We start from the raw sequence: 12,915 nt of genomic DNA, 5'->3' as shown, positions 1-12,915 counted from the left end.
TTGATTGTACTAACATCAAACTACTAACATTCTTAGTCTTGGCTTCTGTAAAATATTGGAACAAAATAGTAGACCAAATAAATTTGGCATACCTTAAAAATGTATTGTAGTTCAGTTACTTAATAGAATTAAGATCTGACAAACTTATTTGAAGAGTAACTTATTTACTTTGTAGGCTTGAGCCTTGTTATAAAGTTGAAGTTAGAATTAAAATGTGTGTTCTTCTGCAGAATCCAAAGAAGTTTGAAGATGTTTTTGATGAAATGATCTATTTTTTAGAGCAGACTGATCACTGGGATAGTACTGAAATGGAACTTGCTGCTAGAGGGGTAAATTCAAATTTTTTGTATTATTTATTCTTCTTAGTTAGCTATTTGCACGTAACATTTGTGAGTTGAGGCCACCGTTTCCTTGTCCTTGTTAAATGACAATAAAGCCAATTGTGTGGTGGTGGGGCAACATCATTCTTCTGACAGAGTCATAAACAATAGCAGCCACACTTTTTATACACTAAGGCAAGAGTTGTAAATAATTTTTTTTAAGAAAAGCTTTTCTTTCCTTTGTTGGCTCCTTGCTTCCCTCCCGCCTTCCCTGCTTTCCTTCCTTCCATCCAAAGGTCAATTGGCAAAACCTTAGCAGGGGAGTAATGGTGGCCTGTGCAGGGACAGTTTAGGATAGGACAACAGGGGCAGCTTGGTGGGGCTGGAGGATTGGCCACATACACAGGATGGAACAAATCAATATACTGAGAAAAATCAGAACCAAATTTTCACTGTCAGAGAAGGAAAGTATAAAAAGCTAGGATTGGAACTGTAGCTGTCAGTATGAATTCATAGCTTATAATATATTAATAGGTATAAAATAAATATAGATATAGAGGTTTATGCATACATAAACATATGTATATTTCTTAGCTCTATTTACTGAGAGGGTCTGGCAGTAGCAACACCTCAAAAGAGATTATTCCCAGCACACAGATCTTGGCTTCTGCCTACCACTCTCCATTGTAGGGAGCTAGAACTCCTTGGAAAAATGGCTGATGTCAGCACTGGGGTGGGAATAGTACAGGAAACGCCTGGAGCATCTTGTTATAATGGAAGTTTAAAGAATGAATTTACAAGGAGCTGACAGGCATTCTAGGCAGTGAAAACAGTAGGTGCAAACACATGGAGACATAATCTCTCCTCCTCTGGTGTTCCCTCACTCGGGAAATGGAATCAGCGTGCATCCAGTTCTCCAGGCCAGAACCCTGGGACTTATCCTTCACCCTCCCTTGTCCTCACTCACTTCATCATATTCATCTCTAAGGTTTGTCCATTTTTAACCCCTAAATATCTTTCAATTTCTTCAACTTCTCTCTATTCCTTCCACTTCCATCTTGGCCTGAGTACCTATGGTCTTTTCCCTGGACTACCTCAGTGGTCTCTGTGTTTCCTGAATCCCTGCCCGCTCCTCCCCTCCCTGCATACACTCCTGTCCTTCTCCATTCCATTCTCCACGCTGCTGCCAAAATGACCTTTAAAAGATACAAATCTGGTCATCCATCTCCCTTCTAGCACCACCAGTGCCCTCCCCCACACCAAAATACTGTGAGCATAAAATCGAAAGTCCTTCACATAGGCCATAAATCCCTGCAGGATCTGGCCCTCCCTTGTCTGTAGCCACTCTGCCCTGGGCTTCCACTACTTTCAGTGATTTCTTCAATTCAGCACCACTGTGTCTCTTCTTACCTTAAAATGTCTGACAGGCTTTTTCCCTACCTGGGATGCCTTACTCTCTGAAAGAAGCCGTCTCTGAAATCTAGCTTAAAAACAGACTCTCCATCATAAGCTCTCATAGCACCATATACTTTTTCCTTTATTGTAAGGAAAGAAATTTTCAGTTTCTAATTGGATATTTGCAGGATTATTTTGTTGCTGTCTGTTTTCTCCACTGGACTCTAGGCATCTAATTTGCTTACTATAGAAATCTGAGCATCTGGTGTAGCATGTTGTACAGCACAGTGGGTATGAATGAATGAAAGAGCAAGAGGTTCATGAGCTGGTGGGGAAGAGAGGCAGATATACCAGTAGCTTAATAACAAAGCAGAATGAGCATTATGGATGCTATAATGGAATTATGAACAAAAGGACTCTTAGAATAGAGAGGAGGGAGGGATTAATTTCCCTTGATAAGATCTAGGAAGGAGCAGCAGCCATGTATAATTACCAAGTTGTAATTTCTGATGGTGAGTTTTCATATTTATTTCTTTTCTTCTTTTTTTGGTCTTTTTTTTAATAATCTGATGCAACTAAAAAAAACCCTGTTATAAAATATGAAGCCTTGGCTCAGATTTTATTTCACCCCTATGTAACAATAATTTCTGTTTTAACTCATAATTTAATGCAGGTGAAAAATCTAAATTTTTATGATGTTGTTCTGGATTTTATATTAATGGATTCCTTTGAAGATTTAGAAAACCCACCCACATCCATACAGAATGTAGTAAATAATCGATGGCTAAACTCTTCCTTCAAAGAAACGGTAAGTTATGGCTTACCTTTCTTACCCATTTAACTGTGATTTTAAAATGGTCAGAACTGGGAAGATTAATAAGATTTACATACACACCTGCCTGTGAAGTGCCTAGTGTGGAAGCTGAGCTCAGCCTTTGCTATTGGGGTCAGAAGTATATGGTGTGACACCTTCAGATGAAATTCTCTTCAGACTGAAATTCAACCAGTCCCAACCTTTACCTGGAGGACCCAATATTTCTTCAGGTCTCTAAAGAAACTCAGGCTTCGGACTAGTTCAGGCCTAACAAAATATTGCCTATAACTGAATTGGCTGAATGACTAAACTGAAATATAGCAGTTATAGTTTTAAAAAAGTGACTATATATCTGTAATAGGAAAATATGGAGATTCATTTTCTCGAATTCTATCAAAACTTAGGGGAGAAAAAATAGGCATGTGCAAAAATAAAACAAGTTTAAACCATATTCTATATTTTGAATGTTTTCAGTTTCTGCTGTTTTTTTTAATCAAATCTCTGTTTGAAATTTGTTTTTGTTGGAATTTAAGTGTGCACCTGGAAGGAAGGTGGGGTGGATATCATGTTTGATGATGAAGTTTGAATGCCTTTAAAAAAATGTTCCAAATGACAATTTCATAATTATTTTGGAACTTCTTGATATTAAATTTTAAAGCATTTTTAATAGATCCACCTTTTCCTGAATTAACTATGTTTTAATTATAAAAGGTACATGTTCTTCATTTCTTTTTTTTTTTTTTTATTTCTCCCTGTGGTCCAAACATGTTACTCATTTCTGTAATCGATTTGGTAAAGTGACCTTCATCAAAGTTGGGTCATGCCAGAGCAGGGTCAGACTTCTTCAGGATCCGCTGAGTGCTTTTGTCCTGTTATGGTTATATATCTTAGTTTTTCATTTGAATAAAACTTTTAGCTCTACCCACAAATATTCCAGCAGTACTATCCTTGAAGGAAAAAAATATTTGTCTTTATTATTACACATTAGAACATTTATTTGTGTATGTGCATCTATATACACATATTTTCACTTTTTTCTCTTGGGAACAGAACTTAAGAACTCTGAGAATTGAATTTTAATTATCAAGCTCCTTGGTAGCATAGTTCAACCTTTTTCCTTCAGTGGCTTTGTATTTAACTTTAAAATTTATAAAAATGAAATACCTTTTAAGGAGCCTGGACTAGTTTTATTAGTAGTTAATGTTTTAAACTTTTTAGACCCGTAAACTTTGAACTTCTAATAAAAACCACTCTTTTTTAAATGGAAACATTTATGTACCTGTAAATTTAAATCTTCTTTTTCTCCCCTGCATATATTTAGGCTGTAGCTTCAAGTTGTTGGTCAGTGCTGAAACAGAAAAGGCAACAGATGAAGGTAAAATTTATTATGCCCTGGACTCCTGTATTAAATAATTTGAGGATCCTGTCAAAGAAACGTCTGAGTCAATTCTCATTTGGAGATGGCAGCTGACAAGAGGGACTGTCCCTCAAGCTAGATGAGTGACTTATTGGTAGTGGGTTGGCTTCTTTTTGAATGCCTTCTCCCTCTTCCTTAATGTTCTGTGTAGTTCAGTATAGCAAGCATTGAGGCATGCATGGTATTTTAACTGAGTGGGAAAGGGTTTAGTGTTGGAAACAGCTCTGATAGAGTTTTTATTCTTTGTTTTTTCTCTTAATGATATTAATATTTTTAAAAGCTCTTTAATATGGTAGATTCCACTTCATGAAATCCAACTGAGAAATAAAGATTTGATTCTAATAGCTGCTTTATTCAATTCAAGCCCCTACCAAAAACAGTATCAAAGTTTATGTACTTCCTCCGTGCTCCACACCCTGTAACCCATCTCACCCATATGCTCCTAGTGTTAAAGGGCATGGACTCTGAGGTGAGACTGCCTGGGTCAGATGCCACTTACTGGCTATGTGACCTTGGGCAAGTTGCTCTCTATGCCTCTGTTTCCTCATCTTTTAAAAAAAAACAAAACATAGAAATAGTATCTACTTCATAGGGTTTTTTGAAGATTCAGCATAAAGTGCTTAAAACAGGGCTTGGCATTGTGCAAGTGGGCTATTACTACATTATTGTTGTTTATCCAAAGACCTATAGTGTTTTTTCATATCCATATTTTTTAATCTGATACTTAGAACTTTGAGACAGTTTTACCAAGTACATTGATTCCTCATAGCATCTTCAGAAACCACTATTAGAAATAATTCCAGAAGTCCTATATTTGAGTAATTCTTATTTAAAATGATTCCGGAGACCCTATATTTTAAACAAGTTCCCTTAATGATGATTATAAACTCTAATGTTTGAGGACCACTGGTTTAGAACCTGAGAACAGACTTGTAGACTTGGGTTTGATTCTCACACTAGGTAGCATGATCATAGCAAGTTACTGAGCATCACTTGACCTTTAGTTTTCCCATTTGTGAAATGGAGTTAATGCCTACTCTACAGGACTGCTATTTATGTAAGGATGAAAGGAGATAATATCAATAATCTTAATTTAAACAGAAAGGTAAACATAAAAAGAGTTTAATAAGTGATACTTTCCATAATAAGAATCATATTGTTATTAATATATTTAACTTTATTTCCTACTTCCTAGAATAAAGAATGTGCCTTAGTCTAGACTTCTTTCTGTATCTACAGATACAGATGTCTCACCTCCTGGGGAACTATTTCCTATACCTGGAATGCCAGACTCCCTCTGTACTTAAATAAATCTTACCTACAGTTGATCACATTATTCCTAGCTGAAGTATGTCCTACTTCAGTTCATACTAACTTCCCACTTCTCTGAACTCCTGATACACTTTCAGTATGTATGGGATTTAGAATTTTAATACTTTTTTTTTTTTTTTGAGACAGAGTCTCGCTTTGTTGCCCGGGCTGGAGTGAGTGCCGTGGCGTCAGCCTAGCTCACAGCAACCTCAAATTCCTGGGCTCAAGCGATCCTACTGCCTCAGCCTCCCGAGTAGCTGGGACTACAGGCATGCGCCACCATGCCCAGCTAATTTTTTGTATATATATTTTAGTTGGCCAGATAATTTCTTTCTATTTTTTAGTAGAGACGGGGTCTCGCTCTTGCTCAGGCTGGTCTCGAACTCCTGAGCTCAGAAGATCCACCCGCCTCGGCCTCCCAGAGTGCTAGGATTACAGGCGTGAGCCACTGCATCCGGCCTTAGAATTTTAATACTTTTTAAAATTTTTATTTATTTTTTAGAGACAGGGTCATGCTCTGTCACCTAGGCTAGAGTACAGTGGTATAATCATAGCTCACTGCAGCCTCAAACTCTTGGGCTCAAGTGATCCTCCTACCTTAGCCTCCCCAGTAGCTGGGACTATAGGTGTGCATCACCAGGCCCGACTATTTTTTTTTTTAAGAGACAGGGTTTCACTATGTTGCCCAGGCTGAACTCGAACTCCTGACCTCAAGTGATCTTCCTGCCTCAGCCTCCCGAGTCTCTGGGACTACAGGCATGAGCCATTGCACCCAGCTTAGAATTTTAGTGTATGTAGAACATATCTTAGACTAGAATAACTTCAGTACATCCCTAATAACTTTTTGGCCTTCACTAACTAGCCATGTGTGATTTAGGGCAGGTTATTTAACCCCTCTCAAATATCATTTTTTACATGCATAAAATGATGTTAACATGACATAGTTTTGCAGGAAAGTTTTAGTAAATTAAATAGAACCTAGCACATTGTCTGGAATATAATGGGTAGTTATTAAATGGTAACTGCTGCTATCTTATTTTTAGAAATTTTTTTGTAAAGATGGGTTCTTGCTATGTTGTCCAGGTTGGTCTCAAACTCCTAGCCTCAGGCAATCCTCCCACCTCAGCCTCCCAAAGCGCTGGAATTATAGGCATGAGCCACTGTGCCTAGCCATCTTATGTTTTTTAAACTGAGGTTTGGAAGTTTCTGTTGGAGACTGTAGAATAGAAAATAACTCCTCCAAGAGACAGAATTTTAAGGCATAGTTTTTCCCAGTCAATGCTGTATAACACATCCCACAGGGTGTTATTTAACAAGGGAACTTTAGAAAGTTATTAATAAACACAAATATCTGTACTCATATTTCACAAGAAGAGGCAATTACACAATTGGAGGATTAAATAATATCAGGTTCCTAACTAAAGGTTAGGATTCTAGTAAGAATAATGTAGTGTTTAATCATTTTTAAATCATTTTAGTCTTTTTCAGTTAATACAATTATGTGATTGAATTGGGCTTTTAAACAGCTGAAACTATGGTATTCTTAATAATCCTAAAAATTACATGGCTAAGGAACACTGTACCATTCATATTATTGCTTGGTTACAACACTGATATGATTGCTTTTTTAAATGAAGTATTTTTATGAGGTTAAAATGCCTTTTAAGAGAAATAATGTTTCTCAGCACATCTGAAACTATTTGCTAGGATATGAAGTCTATGTAAAATATTCTATGACTCTAAAAGTTATTTGTAAGTTTATTAACTTTCTTAATTGATCCTTGGTCTGCCCTCAAAAAGAGCTAGTCATATAATGGATAGCAATTGCAGTTTCTCTACTTGAGAAAGCAAAAACAAGAAGGTAAAAGTAACTTGATTCTCCTTTGCTTCCCAACAGATCCCAGATGGATTTTTTGCCCATTTTTATGCCATTTGTGAACACATCAGCCCAGTCCTTGCCTGGGGCTTTCTGGGTCCTAGAAATTCTCTCTATGATTTATGTTGCTTCTTTAAGGTATGTTCAGTCATTGAATCAGTTCTTTTTTTTCTAAATCAAAAAGCAAGTAAGATTTTATTCTTTTGTTTTTGCTTTTGTATTAATAGAAGAAAGAATATTTAAAAGTAAAGTTATAAAAGTCAACTAAATTCAGTGTTTAAATGCCAGTGTTATATTAGTGGCATTTTATAATACCACTGTTATTATAGTGGACCAGTTTTGATAGATTTGGTGCTTTATTCTGGGAGAGATTCAACAAGTCCATTTACCTTATCAATTCCTTATGTAGTAGATGCATGATCTTGTATGGTATTGCCACGTTACAATCAAATTGGTATCATCAGTTTGTTCTTCATTTCTGGGCACTTTACAATTTAAAAACAAACAATATCTGTATTACATATATGGCAGTATAGAATAATGTTCTGGTTAAAGGTAACATGAATTATAAAATCCAAGTTGTGAGAAATAGCATGCGAGTTTAAAGTTGTATCCCAATGTCAGCAGTTTAAGTTTGCCAAAACACAAATTACAGCTCATTGCAGAATTTTCTGGCTGAGAAAGTGCCAAGGAAAATCTCTATATTTAATAGTCTTTAGGCTGAGTTTCAAGGAATAAATAAAAGTAAACATAATTAAGTATGAATTTGAAAGTTTTGGATGTTTGAAAGTTTATATGTTTAGTATACCATTATAAAAAATTATATTTTTATATTTATGTGTTGTTAATGTATTAATATTTGTGTAAATGGTTTAGGAAATTTTTATTTTACTGTCATTCAGAACTCACTGGTTTTTGACTACTATATTTGACCACCCAGATGTAAGGTATGTGTTTTAGTGGAAAAAATTGAGGCTGAGAATTAAGTCTGTCATTAGTGAATATTCTTACTCGGGGCCATTCTTTGGTCTTCCATTTCTTCATCTATACAATGAGGGGGCTTGGCAGGTTGATAGCTGTTTGCTAATTGACTCTTCCATATATAAAATCTAGTGAATCAGTGAAGTGTGCCTTCTTAGTACTTCTTAACATTTGGTTTCTGGAGGATAGAAATTAGATATTCCTGTCTTTTACTCTTTGGAATAACTTTTTTTCCATTCTGAAGATATAACAGACTTAGTAGTATACAAGTTGCTTAAAATGGGTTTTAGTGTAAGTAATAACTTACTGAAATGAAATATCCTTCAGGATCTTCCATTGTTATATTTTTTTTTTTTTTTGGTTTTGAGACAGAGTCTTACTCTGTTGCCCCGGCAAGAGTGAGTGCCGTGGCGTCAGCCTAGCTCACAGCAACCTCAAACTCCTGGGCTTAAGCGATCCTACTGCCTCAGCCTCCCCAGTAGCTGGGACTACAGGCGTGCGCCACCATGCCCAGCTAATTTTTTCTATACATACTTTTAGTGGTCCAGATAATTTATTTCTATTTTTAGTAGAGACGGCGTCTCGCTCAGGCTGGTCTCAAACTCCTGACCTTGAGCGATCCACCCGCCTCGGCCTCCCAGAGTGCTAGGATTACAGGCGTGAGCCACCGCACCCGGCCTCTTCCATTGTTTTGAGACCTGAAATTATTTTTATTTTTCATGTGCCTTAAGGTTTTATTTGTACAGAAAAATATACATTTAAAAATTATAATTATTGAAATAGTTTATTCCTCTGCCTTAAAGTAGAACCAGTTCTTAGAGGTAAGTGAAGGGAAAGGACTAAAAATAGCTCCTTACATTTATACAGTGCTTTGGGGCTTACAGGCACTTATCATAACATTATCTTTTTTAACCATCACATCAGCCTTGAGTAGTAAGTAGGATGGGTGGTATTATCTCTTTATTTTACAGAAAAAGAAAATGAGACCTCCAAAAGATTAAATCATTTATTCATAGTCCCTTTTCCAATGAGGCGTGAAACTAGCCCTGGAATTCAGGTCTTCTGACTCCTGATTCAATGCTTTTTGCAATATTAGTAACTCTTCAGATTTAATATAATTTTGGTCTAACAAATGCCAATTTGCTTTGTGTTCATTTTCCAGAATCAAGTTCTTTTCTTTCTCAAAGACATTTTTGACTTCGAGAAGGTGCGCTATTCAAGTATAGAGACTTTGGCTGAAGACCTCATGCAGTTACTCATTCGCCGCACTGAACTTTTAATGGCCTATCTTGGAGCAGATGCCCTGAGGCATACAAGTAGTTGTATAGGTAGTCATGGTCATGTTATGTCCAGTGGGCTGTTGGAAGCCAAAGTGCAATAAGTATCGAGAGAATCGTACAATTTGAGTATGCTATGAAATATTTTAAGATAACTATTGATTTTGTATATATTACAAAATCAACAGAATTGGTGGGTGTGGACTCAGGGAGGAAAAAAAATCTAGTAAAAAATGAGTGACTGTACTGTACTTATACAGAAGTTAGTCTGTCTTTGAATCTCTGTATGGTGTATCCAGAGTGGCTTTTTACAATCTTTAGGTAATAATTTAATTTGTGAAATGTTGTGATTTTGCAGGAATATTGCTTGACTTGAACCCAGTACTTGGGAGTTAATTAATTTGTTGTCTTGAAGCTGTCTGAAACGTTCAGTGTCATTCTCAAAAGCTGTTTTTATGCTTTGCACCTTGAAAATACACACGTTAGCCAAGACCTTTGTGGTCCACAACATGCAAGAATATATTACTCCTAGTGTCAACATATTTAACTTTGCCTGAAAATATATTTTTAATTATAAAGTTATTCACTTGTTTATCAAGTTTAGGCAGTAATGGTGTTTAATATGTACTGGTTACATTATTGCTTGTGCATTTGCTTACGTATTTGAATCAAAAACATTGTAATCACTGAGTATTGTTACAAAACATTTAAATGAATTGAATTGAGAAGTTTACAGTTTATAACTTTAAACTATTATAGTTTGGAAACTATAATAATTATAGTTTCCAAAATATATTACTGTTGGTCCTATAAGTTATAATAGAGACTGAAGAACTTTCTTTTATCTTTTTATAAATTAGAGCATTTTTCCCTTGAATGAATCCTGATTTAAAAGATAACATTTATTAACTAAGAAAAGCATTTAAGAATTTACCTTTCTTATGTGTAATTTTGAGACTTTCTTCCAACATCTGAAGGTATTAAATTTGGTACAGTAAAATAATTTCTTTCTCTTTCTACAAAACTGGCTTTTAGTTTTTCCTCCAGAGAACTCAGCATACTAAGAATTTGTCATAGTCTCATATTTTAAAAATATTTATACTTTGAATCTTAGTGAGGTTTTGCAGAAGGGTTTTTTCCTCCTCTGAATATAGAACAAAAATATTTTTAATGATGTGGAAGTATATTTTATGTCTGTTACGATAAATACATGAACAAATGGGTGGTTGTTGTGAGTAAAGTTTTTCTATAGAGTATAATGTAGTTTCAGAGTTGCATTAATTTTGTTCCTGAATCCATATACGACTTATTTGGAGTGGCTGATTGGGTATATCAATGGATAGATTTGTTGATTTTGCTTCTAAAGTGTGCTTTATTCATTTTAGGAGTGAGTTACACAGAAGGACCTAAAATGCATTTTTTACAAGTGCATTTTTAGATTAAAGTGCCTAGTTTCTGATTAATGAATAGAAAATGAAGTGTGAAAAAAAACCATAATCTTTTAAGATTTTAAATTTATGTATGTGCCACATTTATGTAAATTAATTACAAAATAGGAAATTCAGAATCTTTATGCTATTTTGCATGTACTGTGTAGGTTATAGCATTAAACATACAACATATTGCTATAACTGCTTTTGAGTATGTAGCTCCTTGACTTTTCTTACATAGATTCTTAATAATTACCTACTCATAATTCTTGTTATTGATGGAGGAGTATGATTAGAAGTATAAAAACTAAAAATTCCATTATATATTGTTTTACTTTTTATTTAATATCATGGGTTTTTCCCTTGTAATTGAGGTATCACTGGCCTTGAATGAAGCCACACACACACATATGTGTGCGTGCATACAAATTCCCATTACCATGTAGGGAAGACAGTTATTGCTTATATTAATTTACCCATTTGAAGGCTAAATGTTTTAAGCTGTGGTTTTATAGGCAAAGGTATAAGTAAACTTAATTACTTTTTTGAGAAGGATATTGTTTGAAATCAATTTTGAAGAATTGCACTATTTAATAATGCTGCTACAACATATAACTCTAGGAATTTATTTTATCAGATATGATGAATGACTTTCTAGAAGGTGTCTTTTTTTCTCTTCTACATTTCATCTTTTTAAAAAAAAGTTGCTCATATTGAGGAGGTTGGCTTGTAAATGCAGTGCTTGAGTTTGATTAGTTTCGGGTCTGTTCAATAGCTACTAGTTTAGCAAGATGCTTTCTTTGTGGCCTTTCACAAAAGGGAAAAGAGTGACCAAATAGAATTTCAGGGCAATAAGTATAGGAAAAACCTCTCTATTGTAAGAGAAGAAACTTGAACTTTTAAAGGAAACATCTTCCGAAAAAGAACGTTTCTGACTGCAGAAGGGTACTTAAGACATACATACCAGTTTCCATTTGCCTTAAAATTGGGTTAAATAGCAAAAGCAATGTTTTAAAAAATAAAAAATGATTAAACTAGTTTAGAGTCTTTTAGGATAAAACCCTGTTTAACACTTACTAATGGTAGTATAATCATAAAATTGCCATTGCTCCCATGAGCCCTACCATCCACTTCCATATGTAAGTTATAAGAGGGGCTTGAATTAGTCCTGAGAAAATGTTTTTTTTTCCCTCCTCTTTCCTGGAAGAAAAAAGATAAATGTTCAGGTGATTTATATTTGATATTTCTTTTTTGTATTTTGGTTTCTCTATATTTTTATTCAACTAAAAGGGTAATGATTTCTTCTTAAAAGTTAACAATATGTTTATTAAATGTCAAATGGCATTATTTTTTTAAAAAGAAGTTGTTTTCCATACTGTTACAGTAAGCTCCAAAGAACTTTCTTTCTCTTTCTCATCAAGTAATATTCGTTATTTACATTTATTTACTATGATTCTATTAATTTGTCAAATTAACTGACTTTATAAAAGTATTTACAAATGTTTTCTTGCCTTAAGATGTCACATTTTCTAGGTAAATAATTTCCAAAAGAGTGGTTATTTGCATGACAAAAGAATTCTTCCTTCATTTGTCATTCTTTTAAGCCTAGAAAATAGGAATGCCAAAGTAACATTTAGTGTACTTCTCTGTGACCTTTTATAATCAGAAATTTTAAATTATGTGTATAACCCATTTGGTTTTATTTTAATGTGAACATGTATTCAGAAATTATTTGATGTAAATTTCAAAGTGATTATAAGAATTAGGCTGAATTCAAATCTTTTGGTTTTTTGCTTGGATTAATCAGATTAAGAAATATGTATGTGAGAATTAAGAATTTATATACTCTGTGATTAATGGAAATAAGGACATCTTTACTTTGTTCCTAGTGATTATATTACGTTATTGTTTTGTTTAGTTTCAGAACAACCATGTATTAGCTTCACTTGGCTGATATCAGTAAATGTTTCTATTTCCTAAATGTAAGAACTGCACTCATTACTTTGTAGAAAAGTAAAACACTACAGTAGCAGAAAAAAATAGCACTGTAACATGGATATATTTCTATTACTGCCAAATAAAAAAGTGATGGTA

At 34.5% G+C, this 12,915-nt stretch overlaps 1 protein-coding gene across 2 annotated transcripts in view; it reads left to right on the top strand.

The window, feature by feature from the left end:
* Positions 1-12,915, top strand: part of MIGA1 (mitoguardin 1) — a 74,623-nt gene extending 61,708 nt beyond the window's left edge. For both annotated transcript variants that reach the window (XM_045547709.1, XM_045547708.1), the window contains exons 12-16: positions 231-329; positions 2,389-2,523; positions 3,851-3,904; positions 7,155-7,271; positions 9,277-12,915. In XM_045547709.1, the coding sequence (XP_045403665.1) occupies positions 231-329; positions 2,389-2,523; positions 3,851-3,904; positions 7,155-7,271; positions 9,277-9,495 (624 nt within the window). In that variant the 3' untranslated portion in view covers positions 9,496-12,915. The remainder of the gene's footprint in view (positions 1-230; positions 330-2,388; positions 2,524-3,850; positions 3,905-7,154; positions 7,272-9,276) is intronic.

Source organism: Lemur catta, chromosome 3, assembly GCF_020740605.2.
Source record: "Lemur catta isolate mLemCat1 chromosome 3, mLemCat1.pri, whole genome shotgun sequence".
NCBI classification, from domain to species: Eukaryota; Metazoa; Chordata; class Mammalia; order Primates; family Lemuridae; genus Lemur; species Lemur catta.
Note: the sequence above shows the minus strand (reverse complement) of the source record. Positions and strands in the feature narration are given on the sequence as shown.